This window comes from Metarhizium robertsii (genome assembly GCF_000187425.2).
Source record: "Metarhizium robertsii ARSEF 23 chromosome Unknown MAA_Scf_1, whole genome shotgun sequence".
NCBI lineage: Eukaryota > Fungi > Ascomycota > Sordariomycetes > Hypocreales > Clavicipitaceae > Metarhizium > Metarhizium robertsii.
This window is the reverse complement of record NW_011942149.1, coordinates 4,688,655-4,708,415: the sequence shown is the minus strand read 5'-3', so window position 1 is coordinate 4,708,415 and position 19,761 is coordinate 4,688,655. Positions and strand designations below refer to the sequence as shown.

Below are 19,761 nucleotides of genomic sequence, written 5' to 3'. Positions count from 1 at the left end.
CCAGTCTCAGGGAACAGATGTAAGACGATTGACGTAATTAGGGGCCTGAGCAAGAAGAAGAGGATCTCGCGTCCCTTTTATCTACCTTCCCAGCTCGGTACTTGGGCCACGGCGGCCAAGGGCCACACTAGCGGCCGCCCATGCATGGTTCTCTCCAGCTTCTACATCGGATGGACGTGGTTCAATGGCCGCGTCCGCCATGGTCGCCGGCGAGGAAAGAAATTACGTAGACGGCCAGATCATGTACCGTTGTCTGGCTGGACGCTCACGACTGGTAGAGGCCGCAGGTCTTGGCGAACGCTCCAACGTTGAAGCTGGACGAGGCCCCCGTTTGCGCCCCACCAATCAGATGCGCTGCATCTCCAGAACCACCTGTTTTTGGTCCAAGATTGAATTCAAGCGTGTGGGGAAGCGAAAAGCGCCCCCCCGTGGCCCCGGTGCCTGTAGACGGCAGCCATCCAGGCACGTTTTTGTGCTTGGGCTTGGGCGCCCGCCGGGTGTGGCTTCTCATGGCTCAAGTCTGGTGCTTTCTTTGCTCCCGCGCAGAAGCATCGACGAGAGAGAGATCGGGACCATCGAAAGTAAAATAAACTTCACGCCAGCCGTGTTCCCTTGACGATGCCTCTTTTGCTCACCGACTGCCCGTTGCCAAGGTGGACTTTTGTGCCATCCATGTATTACGTGCTGCACGTGCCGGGCTGTTTATTACTTCAATGTCAACGGCTGTCTTCGGTACCGACGAAACGTATTCGACTCGGCGCAAAGGGCCCAGAACAGCCGATATGCAAACATGACGGCGCATGCATGGCGCATAACATACATATAGTTTACCTCTTTGTTCCGTCCTGCCTAAACAGGACCACTGTCCGTCTCCAAAAGAAACGAGAAGAAGAAACGACCCGGCGCGTCCTATTAGCTCTGGCCCTAAAACTCTAATTCCTTATAATGTTTGTATACAGAAAACACCCAAAGCAGAATCCGCCACCCTTCGCCAAGACTATAACTGGCCTCGGCGCGCTCGTACATGCTTTGCTTGCATGGCTCTCTGAATTTCTTCCGTTCCCCAGCATTTCCCCCGCTGTATTTGGCCAAAATCCCAGCAGGCCGTTTGCACGGCGCTGCATTTTATTCTCCCTTCATCCATGTCGTATGTTGACGCTTTCTCGCTGAGCTCGCAGTCGCTCACGGCACAACAACCAAATAAGAAAAAAAAAACGTCTCCTCCCAATATCCGCCTCAGTCTGTAACTGACTGGGCATACCGCGCAAGGTAGGACTCAAGACAAAACGCCCCCCCAGATAAACGTGCAAGACCAAATAAATAAATATCCTTCATCAAATCCTCAACTCAACAGCGAGTAATCCAACAGTCGAGGCTTCCATCTAGTACGCAAGCCGTCCCGACCGTCGCCGCAGTCCGTCAGCTGGAGCTAGGTCCGGCAGTCACATCTGCCTTCTCCTTTCCCTTGCTGCCACCAGCCAGGTCCAGCTCGCGGTACAGATTATTATCGTAGATATAATTAATGACATCGTCCGGAATTCTGTGCCAGGTCAGCAACTCCACCGCGGCCGAAAATACAGGGTGAGGCGGGTTCAGTAGCGCCCACATACAGATAATCGATGCTCATATCTCGCTTCAAGAGAAGTCGGACTTTGGTACTGGATATATCGTTTGTCACAACCTAAAGGCATTCCGTCAGGACCAGAACAACCGCCATGGCGGAATCGATATTTACCTGTCGAATGACGTGGATATTCTTCTCCCAAGGCTTCAGGGCCGCCAGAGCCGAGTCAAGCTCGGTCCCTGTTCGTTCCAGGACAAAGACGCCAAAGTTACCCAGAATGTGATCCACATCCTGGGCGTCCCAAATGTCCGGTGTGCTAATGGTCTGGATCAAATCGGCGCCGGCCAGCAGGACAATCTTGGCCGGCTTACGGGTGCCGTCGGAGCACTCGATGCCTCCCATGACATGGTTGATCTCGTAGTCGAAATGGTCCAAGACGCGGGCAGTGGGAATATAAGTTGGACTCAGGGCCTCCCAGGGATCAACCATAAGCCATTTAGAGGTGTTCTCGGCGGCGATTTCGCACATTCGAATTCGGTGATTTGCAGGGGCCAGACCCTTCTTCTTATAGGCGTCCGATACGGGGGAGAGGTAGCCTCCAACGACTTCGTATCCTGTCATGCCGCATGAATTAGCCATGTCCACGCCGTGCTGTCCGTGTGCCCGTCGACGTCATTGCAGTGCTTGCTCACCCTCATTACGTGCATGGTCCCGCGCCATGGGAAACATGCGCAAATGTAGAAAGGTAATTGGAGAGACTGAGAGGGGGGTTTAGATTGTCAGTTTGGCACTTTTGTTTTATTTTTATTTCATTTCTTGTCTCTTGTTCCTCATATGTATTTGCCCACATCATACATGAGGAGCAAGGTGGCGGTACTCACAGGACCCGCAAGCTACCAGGACGAGGGGCACTCGACCAGCGTCGCATGTGCGCCGAAGCCGGTGGGAGGGGAAGACGTAGCCCTCCGGAGTCATCTTTTTGACGTAGGGGAAGTCGGACGCCATTGCGAGATGGAGTCGCCGTCGCAGCAACAGGCTGGTGAAGCGGCAGATGGAGTTGTTGATGCAGGGACACTGCTGCTGTCGGCGCGCGCGGCTAATGCCTCGAGTCTCGGATGCAACCAGCGGGAACCGAACCTGCTCGGCGTTGGCGTTGGCAGCCAAGTCGGCTATGCGTTGCAGACAAGACAAGACGCTCTCTAGTATCGTGCACGGCCAGGGTCGAGGACTCGGCAGCAGGCGGGTGGTATTGAGGCAAGTTGGTGTTGTCGGCGGCGTGTGTGCGTGCGTGCGTGCGTGCGCTCGTTGCGAGTTGAGTGGCCTGGTTGGTGCCTGCAGCAACAGCAACCGCAGGGCTGGACCGACGGATCAACGCTTCATCAGGCAGCCCGCAGGCACAGACTTAGACAGTCGAGCGGCGGCGTGGCGAGATTTCAACTGCGCAGGGCGAAAGAGCGACAAAACGGCGACAGCGCAGTCTGAGGCCAGAGGTGGACAGGCGGATGGTTAAGGGTTGACGGAGACGGAGACGGAGACGGAGATGGAGATGGAGATGGAGACGGCTGCGAGTACACAAGTGAGCGATGGTGATGGCGGAAAAGGTAAGTGGAAGAAGCACTGAGGCGTCTGGGGTCTGGTGCAGATTGATTCCATCAATAATGAGGCACAGGCGCTTTGCCGCCAAGAGGCCACAAGGCAGGGCGCTGGCACAGACGCCAGCTCATTGACGCAATGTGCCAGGCATCCAACTAGTTCCTGCGGCCTGCACAGCAATCAAGTGTGTGCCTGGGCTCAAGCTGGCTGCTCCCAGAGGTGGCTGGTCAAGCTGCACCACACATGTCTGGTGCTGGTTAGCGAGCCCACGCCGCCCAAAGCATCATCAAATGTTCACCAATGGAGCACACGTGCAGCGAGAAGCGGGGCCATGCATGTGCAGTCAAACATTGAACCGGACTGCTCGGCTCGAGTGCTCCAGGCCCCTCGTCCCGTTTCGGCAAAAGTCAGACCTCCAGTCGTCTTGCGCCATCAATCGACTCGACATCATCATGTCCAATCTGCAGCACCTTTCGATCGTGTTGGAGCGTCTGTCACGTGCTACATGGCACGAAGAGTAGAAGCAAAACTCCAACCAGCCAAGAGCTGGATTTTGATCGCGCACAACACCACAGCATCTCACGCCTCTACGGAGCCATTGCCAAATCGCCTACTCTGCACATTGATGCACGTCTCCCGCCGCGCACCTTGGCATCTCACTCAAGCAACTCAAGCACATGCTCCTTGTCCAAAAGGGCCAGATACTCCGCTACTATCAAATCAGCAATGACATGACCAACGGCGTCATGGAGCAAGCAAACGTACCTCCAACCCTCCACTCTGTCCGCAACGCCTTGAACCCTTGGACAATCTGCTTGATGCCATCCAGCATGGTCCGACTACCAAACTCCTTGTAAAAGCACGCACAATCAATGGCGGAATAATACATGCTGTGCCCCGGCACAAAACTCACACTCGGTCTCACTGCCGGCGAAGCAACCATGTGCTCCATGTGCCGTGCTATCCGCGGCACCAAGACGCCGCTGAGATGCTCCATGCCCTGTATAGATAGCTGCTGCGCTTCCGCCTCTAGTGCTATGCGCTCTGGGCCAGCGGACCTGTTGCTCTCGTTACACGCGTACTGTGTGTAGAGCAAGTACCGGGCCGAGCAGCATATCGACAAGGCAGTGTAATTCATGTCCTCCGCGTCAGCAGAATCGGGACCGGGACTCCCCTCTCCTTGGAAAGAGTCGGGCGGGCTGCCGAGACTGGTGTCCAACGCCACGAGCGCTTTGTGAAGATGCAACGCCTCCGAAACAACTTCGGTAACGTCAGTCATGGCCGACTTGCAGCGATTGATGTGGGCCATGGTCTTGCCCAGCACATGCGCTGCTTGGCATGTTCTTGCAAACCTCCCAATGGAATTGGCGGCGTGGAACGACTGTGCGAGGACGGGTTCGTTTATGCTGATTACGCCGTTGTTCCAGTCTCGGTCGTTGGAAGGCAGGAGGTGGTCAACAGACGGGTCGGGCGTTGCGAAGGGCAAGCCGGGCGATCCAAGGCTGACAAGCCTAGAAGTATGTCGTCAGCACACATCCAGATGTCCTCTTACACATATGGTGACAGGGTCGGGGGCAAAGACTTTGTACTTGTCGAGAACGAAAATCGCCCACCACGTCCGTCCCTGCTCTTCCCTCAAACTCCACATATCCGGCAAGACGAACAGCTGCGTTGCGAGCTTGGTATTATGTAGCCCGATAACCATGGCCAGCCTCGCCGCCCTGCCAACCGTCAAGTACGCCGCCGGATAGATGGCATGGCCCATTTCATAAACCGCCAAGAGAACGAGGGATTGGACCAACCGCAGCGACACGTATCCTCCCGACTCTGCGCAGAAGATACATTGCCTCGCAGCACTGTACAGCTCATTATCTGCATACGAGGAGGAATTATCGGCAGACTGGAGGGGCCTGCCGGTGCACAGTTTCATGCTTAGCAGGAACAGCGCGTTGCCGGCCCTGGTGTCAGGATTAGAAGAGGTCAACTCGGAATAGAGGCGCTTCTTGCTAATCATCGGTAACCAGGTATAGATGGTGGACAGGAAGCGCTCGCACACCTCTCGCCAGTCGTCCTGGACGAGCACGTGGGCCTTTTCCGCCCAGGGCAATTGCTCGGAAGAGAGGTCATGTTGGCCAAATTTGGAATAATGATCTGGGTCGAGGAAGAATGCTGCAGGGAATGACGAGTTGACGTTTGCATACGAAGGCAGGGGCATCAGGTCGCTGGGCCCTTTCCCTTGGAGGAGCTGTTCCAAGTCGTGCAATCTTGAGGCGAGATCAGTGTTGGGCGCGGGCTCTGAACCGGCATCACCGGGGCGGTACTCGCATTTTTTGCTGAGCCGAAGACACTCAAGCCCGGGTTAGTGGCATGCAAGAAGATTCAGTAGACAAGGTCGTCTTACAAGTGAACATGACGGAATGTCCCTAGAGCACTTGCGTTTCAAACGTCTGTCGCACTCGGAGATTAGCCAGCGCATCATGTCAGGTGGGACACAACGTACCGACAGGCTCGACAGGCCTGTATCGCGTGGCGGGCGGACATGACGCGACGCCGTGGCTTGGTCTGAAGGGGGAGGGATGGGGGAACTCGAGGGACTCTATCTACGGAGTACGGAGTACTAATATCCAAGATTTCATCAGTACGTGTGAAGTGCTGCAACTCAGCTGCTGCTGCTGACGTCGACCGAGGCGGGCACCACCGCCCCACAGGCGGCGACGGACTGGAGCCTCGAGCGGGCTCGAGCGGATGCGAAGCGGACATGTCCGCTCCGCCGCGTTAAGTCCGTGGCGGACATGCAGCCGTGCCGGAGATAGTTGCAACTTTGGAGTTTAGAAACTCTGCAACGAGACACGCAGAACCTCCGGGCTTCCTGCCACTGTTCATACAAATATAAATATGCGCCATGTTGCCAATCGAGTGGGAAAAAACAACTCGTCAACCCGCAAGCCTCGATTGCAACGGCAAACGTTGACAGCGCCCGGCCAGCCCACTTACAACTTTACAAGCCATCGCCCACCAAACCCAAACTTGGCGCTTCTCTCTTTCCACAACACCCATCAGACCCTCAAAATGTCAGACGCATTCCACCCTTACGCCGACCTCTACGTCAACCCCTCCGGCCCGGGAGACCAGCGCCCTACCGCGCTCAGGGTCGTCCAAGACAGCGGCGCAAAGGGCACATGGGCCGGCAGAGTGGTCCTCGTCACCGGCGGCACGGCCGGCATTGGCGTGGAGACGGTCCGGGCCATGCACAGCACCGGCGCAGACGTCTACTTCACGGCCCGGAGCCTCGAAAAGGCCGCTGCCACAAAGGAGGACGTCCTCAAGACCTCCTCGGGCAAAGGCAAGCTGGAGGTCGTCGAGATGGACATGGACTCGCTCGATTCCGTCCGCAAAGCCGCCAAGGACTTTCTCGGCAGGAGCAGCAAGCTGAATGTCCTCATCAACAATGCCGGTGCGTTTCCCCAGCCGCCTTGACATTACTCAACACAAGATGCATCAGAATCACTGACAATAGGCCCAGGAATCATGGCATGCCCATACACCAAGACCAAGGACGGCTTCGAGCGCCAGTTCGCAGTCAACCACCTCGCGCACTACCTCTTCACCCGCCTCCTCCTCCCCACGCTCATCTCCAGCTCGACGCCCGCCTTCAACTCGCGCATCGTCAACGTCTCCTCCTCGGGACACGGCATGTCCCCCGTCAACTTTGACAACTACAACTTCGACCAACCCGACTCGTACGACCCCTGGCTTAGCTACGGCCAGTCCAAGACGGCCAACATCTGGACCGCCAGCTACCTCGACCGCGCGCTTGGGTCCCGCGGCGTCCACGCCCTCTCCCTGCACCCCGGCGGCATCTGGACTGGTCTGGCTACCTACCTGCCCGACGAGCTGGTGGACTCGTGGAAGAGCGATGAGAAAGTGAGCACGCAGATGTTGAACCCTCCCCAGGGCGCTGCCACCTCTGTCTGGGCCGCCGTCGCACCGGTCTGGGAGGGCAAGGGCGGAAAGTACCTTACCAACTGTAGTGTTGCGAGCAATGCAGCCGGCACTGTGGAAGTTCTGGATCCCGGCGCGGCCCCTCATGCGTATGATGTCCAAGCCGAGGATAGGCTCTGGGAGCTGAGCGCCAAGCTGGTCGGCGTCGAAAAGGATGTCTAAAAAATGTCAGGCGGTGGTTTAGTTCTTGGGCGGATTTGGGACGACGGGTACATGTCCTTTTAGATTGATGGAGTTTGTTGACCAAGGATGATGAAGCATTTGTATATTACAACGTAGGATACAAGGTGTTGATTCATAATTACATTCGTTGTATAACAAATAGTTGAGCAGAGAGCACCCACCACAGACAAAAACAGATCATCACTTCCTCCTCGCCACGATAAACAGCCTCCCGTCATCCCCCTTGGAAGAATGCACCTCCTCGGCGAGAATCTCAAACCCCGCCTCCCGAATCCTCCGCTTCAGCTCAGCCCCCGTGAACTTATTCACGTGCGGCGCCCTGCCGACGGCCTGCATCGCCGGCAGCACCACCCACCTCATGAGCGGATTCGCGCCCCCCACGCACGCCGTCTTGCTGACGAAGACGCCGCCGTCCCCTAGCACGTCCCTGATCGCCGCTACCGTGGCCCACGGATCGCGCACGAGGTGCAGGTAATTGTACGCCAGCACGGCGTCGAACCTGGCCCTGCTGCTGCGAGCCACGTCCTCGGCCGTAGCTGCGCGGAACGCCAAGCCGGGGGCAACGTCTGGATTCGACCCGCGCTTCTCGTTGGCGATCCTGATCATTTCAGACGACAGGTCCGTGGCGAGGTAGCTGGCGACGCAGGGCGCGAGGACAAACGCCGCCGAGCCGGTGCCGCATCCCAGCTCGAGAACGCGGTCGCCGCGCCCAAGGTAGCTCCTTGTCGCGGCGAGGGTGCGCTGGTAGCCGCGCTCGTCGGATACTTTTGCCTGGGAGTAGGCCGCTGCCGACCTGTCCCAGAATGACTTGTCGCCTTGGCTCATGGTGTGTGTGATTTGTTGACGGGCCGGGCACAAGACATCGGGTGCTTGGTGAGACTGGAAGAGGAATTCTGCTGGGCTGCGAATTCTCCAGCTGCGCCGGAGCTACTTCTTATTAAAAACGATGAAGAGATATCCGTGCCAACTGGATTCTTACGTGTCCTTTTCGAGACGACATGCCGCCTGGTTGGCCTAGTATCCGGCGCCAAGCGACTATCTATGTAATGATGAGTTTTCCCTTCAGCTACAGCTTGGGTCTGCAGGCAGCAACACGTCATGTGCTTCCATGTCACATCAAGCCCAATCGACCGCGTTAACAATGTTGCGTTTCTTTTTGACTCTTCTATTTCTTAGCTACTTCGCGCGGCTGAATCATAGGTTTCTCGCGACCGTTCATCATCCATCTAGCTACCGTTCCTGACGTTCCCATTTGCCTCAACTCGGAAACCCTGCACAGCGAGCCAGATGCTCAGCGACATAATTTCCCACCCTGCCAGCCATTTTCTGCAAACCAAACACAATCGACTGATAAAAAAAAGAAACACTCCTCAGCTGGACATTGCTCATACACCCAGCTAGGCATTGAAGTCTATGCCCTCGAACAACATCTTCAGGCTGTTGATGTCCTCGTTCTTCTCCTTGATCCAGCGATTGCGCGTCTCGTAGTCCACGACCTCGTCCTCCGGGCCCAGGGTCTCTGCAATGACCGAGCAGAGCTCTGCAATGCGCAAAAGCCTATCCTATTCCTTTGCCGCAATAGCATCCAGCTCCTCTGGCAAGTAGACTATTTCGACAAGCCTCATGAGTCGCTGCTTGAAATCTGCCCCCCGGATTCCCTCCGAGTTTGCATACCTCTGAATCCTGCGAGTACATCTGCTCCAATTTGTCGGCGTGACGGACGAGATGCCGTCGCGTAGATGCGGCACCATTCTCAAAAATTGAGTCGCCGCCGCCGACCGGACGGGCTCCTCGCGTGTTTGTTGTGTGCTCTGGTCCTGTGCCTGGTTAGTCATACCACTCCGGGGCCTTGGTTCTCGTAGTTGTAGTCCAGGTAGCTCACCTTTTGTGCCATTTGAAGGCCTCTCTCCTTTGTCTTCTCCCGGGCCACGTCTTCGGAAGGGTCCATGTCCATTGGAATCATGCAGTCCGATATTTCAGATATATCTGACATTGATTCCCTTTCGTCACTCGAGCTATCGGAATACGGGCCATCGTCTTGTGAAGTGATTGTAGATGGAGCTGCCTGTTTCTGCTGCTGCTGCTGCTGCTGGATAACCTGTTGTTGCTCAGGCTCCCGCTTTCTCTTTGGAAGGACAATTCTGAGCCGCTTGACTGGTGTCAAAGGGCCGTAGTTCCTTACGGCAACCATTTCTGCGTTTTCTGGGCTAGCGGACGATTTCGCTGGGCGTGGTGCTTTTGTCGGCGACTTCGTGAGCTGTCGATGCGTAGCCCTTTCCGTCTTCTCACCCGTTTGCGTCTTGGTAACAACGGCCCCTGGTCTCTGTTTGAAGCCAATCGCAGATACCGGCGTCATTGATACAGCAACTCCATCGCCATCACCCGCCGTGCGGCTCGCCCCGGCCTTGTGGTCATGATTTCCAGATCCTGGCGGTGTCTGAACTGTTTTGTGACGTCGGCGTGCCTTCTTTGCCGACGGCGGATTCGGTGTTGGCTCAGGTGAACGCTTCGATGCTCTCTTCTTTTTCGAAATTGGCCTCCGAGAACCGGCAGACGTTGTCATGTTCCCTCCTCCCTTGCCCAAGTCTGATCGTTTGGCATGTAGTTGTTCGTGTACTTGTGAGAGCAAAATACCGCAAAACTCATTAGAGGAGTGTGCCTCGCGCAGTCTCCTGGTCGTTTCTCTGTTGAGCTTCAGGGCTGTCGGAGGCAATGCCACGTGCGTTCTGACATTGCGACCATCTGGCAAGCAGATCGGACAGCTGGCACGGGCTCTGGCACCCGTCATCTTTCTGCACGCCCTAAGAAACTTGAGTATGCTGCCTGTCACCTTGCGGAATTCCGTTACCGAACTGAAGCCCTGTCCCTGAGCCTCCTCAAACACATTTTGTATTGAGCCCAGGAACTCTGTCCCTGCCGTGCTGCCCATTTCGCACGTAAACTTGGTTGTTGTGTGAGAAGAGTGGAACAAGGTTTGGTATCGCGGGCTAGGGAGATGCAAAGTTCAAAACGACCAGGCCTTTGAAAATAAATATTTCGGTGATGAAAAAGAACAATAGAGGACGAAACATTGGCCGCATTACAGCACCCGTGCGACTGCGCAATGCACACTCAAGTACTAATTAATTAATACTTACTAGTAGTATACTGCCCATCACAAGCAATGAAAGCTCCAACCACACAAGGGTTGATGCTTCCTCGGAGCTGCACGTTTCGACTTTCAAATGCATCGCCAACACCAACCTCAGCTGTGGCAGCACTTTTGGAGCCCTCAAGCCAGGGGCGTGGAATGTATTGCCTCACCGCCGAGGATACAGAAATTATGCACACACACACGCCCTTGCCAAACAAGTTCCGCTGGAAAAAGCTCAGTTAATAATACGTCTACTTTACGCTGCGGGCAAGATTATTAAACGTAGCCTGCCAAAATGCCCGTACTCCACGCAAAACAACCAGACCAGAGCTATCTCATCCCGTTAGATCCATTTTTTGACGGCATCTCTATAATTACAGTTCATCGTGGAAATCAGACTCTTCCTCCTGGCTGCCAGGAGCATCACCACCGTACATCTTGGAGGTAATAGGATACGCCACGTTGGACAGCTTCTCCTTCTGCTCCTCGAAGTCCTCGGCGGAAGCGTCGGCACCGTGCTCGTCGAGCCACTCAGTAGCCTCCTTAACGGCGTCGAGAATCTAAGCTCAGTATTAGCTAACTGTTGCTGTTGATGGACGGCAGTCATCACTTTGGAACATGAACTTACAGTTTCCTTGTCTTCCTCGTCAATCTTGCCACCAAGACCCTCGGCATCGTTGACCTGGTTCTTGAGGCTGAAAGCGTAGGTCTCGAGACTGTTGCGAGCTTCAATGCGCTCACGGGTAGCCTTGTCCTCCTCGGCGTACTTCTCGGCCTCAGCAACCATGCGGTCGATTTCCTCCTGGGTAAGACGGCCCTTATCGTTGGTGATGGTGATGGACTCCTGCTTGCCAGTGCCCTTGTCGTGGGCTGAGACCTTAAGGATACCGTTGGCATCAAGCTCAAAGGAGACCTCAATCTGGGGAACACCACGAGGCGAGGGGGGGATGCCAGTAAGATCAAACTTGCCAAGAAGGTTATTGTCCTTGGTCAGAGATCGCTCACCCTCGTAGACCTGAATCAGGACCACAGGCTGGTTATCAGCAGCAGTAGAGAAAATCTGGCTCTTGCGAGTAGGGATGGCGGTGTTGCGGGGAATCAACTTGGTCATGACTCCACCAGTGGTCTCAATACCGAGAGTAAGAGGGTTGACATCCATGAGAAGAAGTTCCTCGGTACCCTCCTCTCCGGACAGAATACCAGCCTGAACAGAGGCACCGAAAGCGACAGCCTCGTCGGGGTTGACCTTCTTGGAGGCCTTCTTGCCAAAATACTCTTCAACGAGAGCCTGAACCTTGGGGATACGAGTAGAACCACCGACAAGAACAATATCATCGATCTCGGACTTCTTCATTTTGGCGTCCTTGAGAACCTGCTCGACAGGCTTCAGGGTCTTCTTGAAGAGATCCTTGTTCAGCTCCTCGAACTTGGCGCGAGTCAGGGGCTCAGAGAAGTCATTGCCCTCGAAGAAGGCATCTATTTCAATGCGAGTGAGCATCTGGGATGAAAGGTCACGCTTGGCCTTCTCCACCTCACGCTTGAGTTTACCCATGGCCTTCTTATTCTTGGTAATATTGACGTCGTGCTTCTTGTTGAAGTTCTTGGCGAGGTAGTCGATGATGCGCTGGTCGAAATCCTCACCACCAAGATGGGTATCACCGGCAGTAGCCAAGACCTCGAAAACACCCTGGTCGATGGAAAGAAGAGAGACATCGAAAGTACCACCACCAAGATCGTACACAATGATATGGCGTTCGCCCTCGGTCTTGTCCAGTCCATAGGCAATGGCAGCAGCGGTGGGTTCGTTGACAACTCTGAGGACATTGAGACCGGCGATCGTACCCGCATCCTTGGTAGCCTGACGTTGGGCATCCTGCACTGGTTGTCAGTAATGATGACTTTGTTGAATCGGCCTAATAGTGGTGCGCGGGACTCACATTGAAGTAGGCAGGAACAGTAACAACGGCATGGGTGACCTTCTTGCCCAAGTAAGACTCGGCAACATCCTTCATTTTACCCAAAATCATGGCGGAAACTTCCTCAGGGGTGAAAGTCTTCGGAGTGCCCTGGACATCAACCTGGACGACGGGCTTGCCGTCCTCGGCGACAACCTTGTAAGGGAAGTGTTTGAGATCGGCCTGGACGTTTTTGTCACTGAATTTTCGGCCAATCAGACGCCTAAAGATGACTTGTTAGAAAGACAACAATGCTCCAACTGATGCGTTGAATGGCTGCAATACTCACTTGACGTCAAAAATAGTTCGTTCAGGGTTACCGGCGGCCTGGTACTTGGCCGCGTCACCGACAAGACGCTCCTCATCAGTGAAGGCGACATAAGAAGGAGTAATTCGGTTACCCTGATCGTTCAAGATAATCTCGACGTGGCCCTTTTGCATCACACCGACACAGCTGTAGGTCGTGCCCAAATCCTGTCAAAGAGGCGCAACAAGTCAGCAATCGTGTCAGGGAGGGGAGCAGACCCGTAGTAGCAGTTGAGAGCCGCGCCTTCAGGAGCAACCTCCCACTACCATGGCCTCCAAGGAGATGGAAGTACTCACAATACCAATGACAGTGCCATATTCAGATACGTCGGCCTGGACCGGCTTGACGAAAGCCAGGGGAGAAAAGAGCAGGGTAATCCAACAAAGGAGCCCAAGGCCCAAAGCGAATGTGCTTCGTGATCGAGCCATCGCGGGAGGGGGGTTAATTGCGGAGGCGGAGCCGGTTCGAAGCTATCGTGGTAATGGAAATCAAATACTAACTAGAATAAAGAAAAGAAGAGTGAAAGCTACGTAGCAAGGTGTCTTTGATCCTCAAGCCAGCGTCTTCACCAATTGGGTGGTATGGGTATCGTTAGATGAAATGAAGACGGACGGGGATGCATACAAAGAAGAAAAAGAAGCAGCAGCGCGACGCCTTATAAAAATATGTCGAGGTGTCCAGGTGTCCAAAAGAGTGCACAAGAGGCCAGATTTCATGCAAGGCCCTACTGGGGCTGGCTCGCCAGAACATGCCCCACTTAGCAGGAGCGAGTCCTCAATGACTCCTCATAGTCTCTTGAGGATCTCGCACTGCATACCTGGCAGAAGGCTTGATGGCAGGTCCACGAGCACTACCTACCCACTTACTTGGTACCCAGGTAGGTACCTAGGTAGTTTGAGTAGGCGCACGTCACGTTGCTGCCAACTGTCGTGACTCGTCTTGTTGCCCCTGCGGCCACTGTCCCAGAGACAGTGCCAGAAAGCCACTGCGCACAGGGCGCTCCATATCCTAAGGCTCACATTGATTGGCGCTAGGCAGGTAGCACATCGACCATAATAGAATGTCGCCTCAAGTGGGGACCTCGAGAACATTCGAAACAACAACTACCTATTACAAAGGCAGGAGTCGCCGCAGGACTTTGCAAGACACAACACGTTCCCATAAGCCAAGTACAGATATGACCTCAATAGATCATTTCTATGGTGAGCCTGCGGGTGTGAATACCAACTACTAATTTGCTACCTAGACACGGAGTACCTAGCTACGGGTTATCCCGTGACAAATCGTGCGTCACCTTCTGATATCTGGCTTTGTGTATTCGCCTCTCGGGACTAAATGCCACCTGTCTACTCCGTACTCCATGTCATCGACAAGGTTCTCTTTTCACTATGACTCACAGCCATGATAAATCTTAATCCGTGGATACATTTATTCCAATAAGCCGGCAGCAATGGTTTCCCCACCGCTGCGAAGCACAACTCTCTGGCCCTTTTCCAATGGAACCTTGGAACCAAGCTTAATCGTCACGCGAGCCACACTGCCCGGCTGGACCACCTTGGGCTTCTTCTTAATGACCTCACCAGTAGCCTTATCAAGGGTTGCGGGTATTGACTGTATTTGTCCAGCTGCATGTAGACGGCCACGGTGGAGGTCAACGGGCATCGGCATTAGATGCTCGAACGCCATGGCCTTCAGAGTGAACGTGTCCCCAACACTGATTGGGTTGACGGTACCGCATAAGATATCGCCAACACGTATGTGGACGGGATCAATATCAGTCAAGGCAATCGTAACACTCTGACCAGCAACTGCCCATTCTTGAGCCTCCGTGTCCACCATGATGGATTTGATATATGTACCCTCGCCGCTGGGCTGCACAATAACTGCATCACCAATCTGAATATTCCCTGCTTCAATGCGGCCAGCAAGCGTTGTTGTGCCCTGTTGTTGGGATCGAAACACTTCTGAAATCGACATTCGGAAGGGTTTCGTGATGGCACGGGCCGATGAAGGCTCTGAATCCTCCAATGATGCAAGAAGAGTTGGGCCCTGATACCATGCTGCAGTTGCATCCTTTATCTTACTGGCGATGTTGTCTCCATTCAGGCCTGAAATTGGTATAAAGCTTACCAACTTGCTTTGGAAGCCTAGGCCTGTGAGAAACCCCATGACTTGTTGAGAAATCTCGTCGAATCGATCTTTTGACCAACCAACCATGTCAAGTTTATTGACAGCGACAATCAGGCGCTGCACACCCAGACTGCGCAGCAATAATACGTGCTCTCTCGTTTGCCCCTTGAGGCCTTTTTCGTAAGCCCCAGTATTTGCGTCAACCACGAGAACGGCAAAATCTGCCTGGCTAGCACCAGCAATCATATTTGGGACGAAATCTCTATGGCCAGGGGCGTCCAAGATGGTGAACTTGGTGTTCGGGGTTTCGAAATGATTGGTGGCGATGTCGATTGTGACGCCACGTTCCCTTTCTTCCGTTCTCTGGTCCATGACCCAAGCAAGAGCAAAAGATTGTTTTCCTGTCTTCTCTGCTTGTCGACGATACTTATCTACCGTGCGCTCTTGAACATATTTCAGTTCAAGCAGAAGGCGACCCATTAGCGTACTTTTGCCGGCATCAACGTGTCCTATTTACATGTTAGCATAGATGACAGGGGCAAGCCAGTCATCTTCTTTTGTAACTTACCAACGACAACAAAACTGATGCTCTTTTTTCTATTGCTCTTCTCGTACTCTTTGGCCACATCAAGACCTTTGCTCTTTGGGGGCGGAGCGTCGCTGACCCTCAGATTCGAAACGCCATTTGCCACATCTACAACTTTAGATACGGCATCGACGTTCTTGTCTTTTTTCACTACTATCGACGCCGCTTTGACAGGAGCTGCAGTCTTCTTCCCGGCTGAAGAAACATTAGAATTAGCTTGTTATTTCGCCCTTGCGAAGTTCGAACCTTTTGCCTGCGCGGCCAGAACGATATCGTCCGGGCTGGGATTAGAGAATGCTGTAGCAAGGAAGGATGATGAAGCTGCGTATGGCATTGCAAAGAAATTAGGCCTGTTTGCTTGGCGATCTTCTGGAGCGGGACCGAACAAAGTCTTGGCGAAGGCGGATGGTGCACATGCAGGAGCTAGCTCTGCATCTTCTTCTTGTTCTTCCCTTTGTACTGGAGGGTATTGATTCGGTTTACCCGATTCTTTCTGGGGAGCTATGACTTCGATAGGAGCAGCATTGGACTGTGTATTTTGAGAAGATTCACTCCGTGAGTCGCCTCTGCCCAATATTGGTCGCGATGAAGGCTGCATATCGGGGCCACGCAGCCGCTTTGCGGGGCTTGAAGCTCCTTTGGTGTTGCCTTTCTGAGAGTCGTCGGTGATGGACAATCTCTTCATGCCACTTTCTGTCTCTGAAGCTTTTGCTTGCTCTTTCTTTTCGTCGTTCTTCTTTTTCCTAGCGGCCGCAAGTGCTTGCAACTTGGACATTTTCGGGGCATCTCCGGCTCCGCCAAGCAATCCGCCTCGTGGCTCAGAGGGTGCTATCAGAGTAGCTTGGCGACTCTCGGGCGTGTTCAACCAAGGCATATCATCGAACTCTGATTGAAGAATAATCGAATTTGTTCTGTAGCTGAAAGTCCTACAAGGCGGTAGAGGTAGTGTTTCAGGTGTTTGTGGCGAGTTGGACAATGGTAAAGCGCTCGCCGCTCCAGCAGATCTTACAAACAGGCCGAGTGATGATGATAACGAGAACTCATGCAACTTACTCTCTGGGGCCTTTTTCGGTGTGGGTTTAGGCGGTGGTGGTGCAATAAAGGTCTTGGTTAAGTAGCCGGCAGACTTCTCTACATCGTAGTAGTAGTGCCATAGCGCCTCCTGTATCTGCTTGACTGTTACTTTGCTGGCATTGGCACCAAGGGCCTTTTTCACATTGGCAGTGCCCTCCTCCATAGCTTGCTTGTCCTCAGGGCTCAGCTCTTCCTCCTGATCTTCCTCATAGTCGTTCCCATCATATAGGTCATCGTCGTCGTAGAAGTCAGCGGGTGCCATGGTCAACAAAGATGCGGTACAATAACTAGTCTTTTCGAAGAAGATGCGGACAGTTCGTTTCGCTGTCGGCTTGAACTGGATGCGGGAAAGGGGGGAAACCGTATAGTGTTTCTGAGCCGGTTAGCTTGTTGTCTGTCCGTCACGCCTCGGTCAAAATCAAGGTATGGTACGTACTCTGGCAAAATTATGCGACACAAAAAAGGGGACGCACAGGAACACCAGCTGCGCGGTCAACAAAAGAAGCTAAAAGGATGAGGAGTGCTAGCAATGGGCTGCCGAAAAATTGGGCTCCAACATTCAGCCAAGTAGAAGTTTGGCGGGCAGTGAAGACCTGTGTGACTGAACCGATGACGCGTGGGGCAATTCTGGAAAACCGTCGACGCTGTGAGCAGGTCACACACATGGAGGGGCAGATAAGCATGGAGCTTCAACGACGAACATTGACTGCCACTTAGGCCCCGCACCAGTGACGCCTGAGCTCCATGCCTGCCCGGCCTCCTGCCTGATGGCCTAGCAGTTAAACTTGCCCCTCCTTACCCAGCATCGAAGGCACTAACCGCAGAGAGCTGCCCGCTGTGGATACCCACTGACCGCCTAACCGTGGCCGTCTGCAGAAGCCAACAGAACATTGAAGCTGGACTGGACCGTTTCGCAACGACAGTTCGGATGACGGAGATTTCTTTTCCCGGCGTCCCGCACCGCGACCAGTTCAAGGCAGCACCAATATTCTAAAATTTTGGCTACGACGACAAGCTCCAAGCTGTAGGCCATCGTCATCGCCAGTTTCGGGGTCTTTCTTTTCTGTCGGCGAGTCATATTTTTGGACATAGTCTGGTAGAGCTTCCGTTATAGCAAGCTCGTCACCAACATGTCACTGAGTGAGTGCAACTAGTTGTGGCAATCCAGGGGGGTTTGATAATGACTGAAGCTAACTTGAACTTGGCAGACCTGGATCCTAACAATGGTAATTGCACGATAATGAATCCTCGGGAAACGGGCTTGAGCGCTAACTCATACATCTTCGAATAAACAGCAACCTTTTTGAAGGATGAGCAAGGTCGGCCCTTTATTGTGGTCAGAGAGTAAGTACATGCCCCGCCATTCGCGTTCAGTTCGAACAACGTCTGACAACCACACAGTCAGGGAAAGAAGAAACGTCAATTCGGAAACGAAGCCGTAAAGTCTCATATTCTCGCAGCTAGGACCGTTGCAAATCTCGTCAAGTCCTCCCTTGGCCCTCGAGGTCTCGACAAGATTCTCATCTCCCCTGACGGAGACATCACAGTCACCAACGATGGCGCCACCATCCTACAGCAGATGGAAATCAGCAACCACATCGCCAAGCTGCTGGTAGAGCTGTCCAAATCCCAAGATGACGAAATCGGCGACGGTACCACTGGTGTTGTTGTCTTGGCTGGTGCTCTACTGGAGCAAGCTGCCGACCTTATTGATAAGGGCATCCACCCTATCCGAATCGCCGATGGTTACGACCAAGCTTGCGACATCGCCGTTGCCGAGCTGGACCGAATCTCAGACACGATCGATTTCACAAAGACAGAGACTGCTAACCTGGTCAAGGTTGCACGAACAAGTTTGGGCAGCAAGATTGTCTCCAAAGCGCATGATCAATTCGCCAACATTGCGGTGGACGCTGTCTTGTCAGTGGCAGATCTGGAGCGAAAGGATGTCGATTTCGAGCTGATCAAGGTTGACGGCAAGGTTGGAGGCTCGCTCGAGGACACGCTGCTCGTCAAGGGTGTCATTGTCGACAAGGACTTTTCTCACCCACAAATGCCTTCTGAAGTGCGAGACGCCAAGATTGCCATCCTGACTTGTGCCTTCGAACCCCCCAAGCCCAAGACGAAGCACAAGCTCGAGATTACCAGTGTTGAAGAGTTCAAGAAACTGCAAAACTACGAGAGGGAGAAGTTTATCGAGATGATCCAGCAGGTCAAGGACACGGGCGCCAATTTGGCAATTTGTCAGTGGGGCTTCGATGATGAAGCCAACCACTTGCTTCTCCAGAACGGTCTTCCAGCCGTTCGTTGGGTTGGTGGCCCCGAGATTGAGCTGATTGCCATTGCCACGAACGGCAGAATAGTACCGCGGTTCGAAGACCTCAAGCCAGAGAAGCTGGGTTCGGCAGGTGTTGTCAGAGAGATGACTTTTGGCACAACAAGAGAGAAGATGCTGGTCATTGAGGAGTGCGCCAACACTCGTGCCGTGACTGTTTTCTGCCGTGGCAGTAACAAGATGGTATGTGTGCCCGTCACTCCCTGTCCAATGGATTATGGATTGCTGACACATTGTCTAGATTATCGATGAAGCGAAGCGATCACTTCACGATGCTTTGTGCGTGGTAAGAAACTTGGTTCGCGACAATCGTGTCGTCTACGGTGGCGGTGCTGCCGAGATTGCCTGCTCCCTGGCTGTCGAGGACGCCGCCGTCAAGACGCCTGGTTTAGAACAGTACGCCATGCGTGCGTTCTCTGAAGCTCTGGATACCGTCCCTATGACGCTGGCTGAGAACAGTGGTCTCAACCCCATTTCTACTCTTGCTGAAGTCAAGAGTCAGCAGGTCAAGGCTGGGCCCGACAGCCGAGGTAAACTTGGTGTGGACTGCATGGGACGTGGCAACAACGATATGAAGGAAGCGTTTGTCATTGACCCCTTGATTGGAAAGAAGCAGCAGCTTCAGCTGGCCACGCAATTATGTCGCATGGTTCTGAAGGTGAACAACGTCATTGTTTCAGGCTCGGGCGACGAGGAGTTTTAGAGAAGTCACGATAGAGAATGGGAATATACCAAAAAAAGGTTAAAGGGTACAAAAGTAATGGCACAATAGACGTTGCCTTGACTCGACACCGGGTCGGCCACATCAAAACATGCAATATTGAGAGCTTCTATCTACTGTGACTTGTTGCTTCTGATTGACAATCATCCGACTGCCAAGAATCGCCAAAGATTAGAGC

General features: G+C 53.7%; 5 protein-coding genes across 5 annotated transcripts; 1 reads left to right on the top strand and 4 right to left on the bottom strand.

The window, feature by feature from the left end:
• Positions 1-1,419: 1,419 nt before the first annotated feature.
• MAA_02139 (nicotinamide mononucleotide adenylyl transferase) lies at positions 1,420-2,203 on the bottom strand (the record flags this gene model as incomplete). Its single annotated transcript, XM_007820137.1, has 3 exons — positions 1,420-1,540; positions 1,611-1,681; positions 1,736-2,203. The coding sequence occupies 3 exons, from the start codon at positions 2,201-2,203 to the stop codon at positions 1,420-1,422; spliced, it is 660 nt and encodes a 219-aa protein (XP_007818328.1).
• Positions 2,204-6,052: 3,849 nt separating this feature from the next.
• Positions 6,053-7,321, top strand: MAA_02140 (short chain dehydrogenase; the record flags this gene model as incomplete). The annotated part of the gene is made up of 2 exons (XM_007820138.1): positions 6,053-6,611; positions 6,681-7,321. 2 exons carry the CDS (start codon positions 6,053-6,055, stop codon positions 7,319-7,321), a joined length of 1,200 nt encoding a protein of 399 aa, XP_007818329.1.
• A 201-nt stretch (positions 7,322-7,522) lies between these two features.
• On the bottom strand, positions 7,523-8,167 carry MAA_02141 (UbiE/COQ5 family methyltransferase; the record flags this gene model as incomplete). The annotated part of the gene is made up of 1 exon (XM_007820139.1): positions 7,523-8,167. One exon carries the CDS (start codon positions 8,165-8,167, stop codon positions 7,523-7,525), a length of 645 nt encoding a protein of 214 aa, XP_007818330.1.
• A 572-nt stretch (positions 8,168-8,739) lies between these two features.
• On the bottom strand, positions 8,740-13,165 carry MAA_02142 (heat shock 70 kDa protein; the record flags this gene model as incomplete). The annotated part of the gene is made up of 7 exons (XM_007820140.1): positions 8,740-8,904; positions 9,180-10,329; positions 10,854-11,035; positions 11,104-12,348; positions 12,413-12,653; positions 12,720-12,904; positions 13,034-13,165. The coding sequence occupies 7 exons, from the start codon at positions 13,163-13,165 to the stop codon at positions 8,740-8,742; spliced, it is 3,300 nt and encodes a 1,099-aa protein (XP_007818331.1).
• Positions 13,166-14,165: 1,000 nt separating this feature from the next.
• Positions 14,166-16,789, bottom strand: MAA_02143 (elongation factor Tu GTP binding domain protein; the record flags this gene model as incomplete). The annotated part of the gene is made up of 3 exons (XM_007820141.1): positions 14,166-15,376; positions 15,436-15,648; positions 15,700-16,789. The coding sequence occupies 3 exons, from the start codon at positions 16,787-16,789 to the stop codon at positions 14,166-14,168; spliced, it is 2,514 nt and encodes an 837-aa protein (XP_007818332.1).
• Between the last annotated feature and the right edge of the window lie 2,972 nt (positions 16,790-19,761).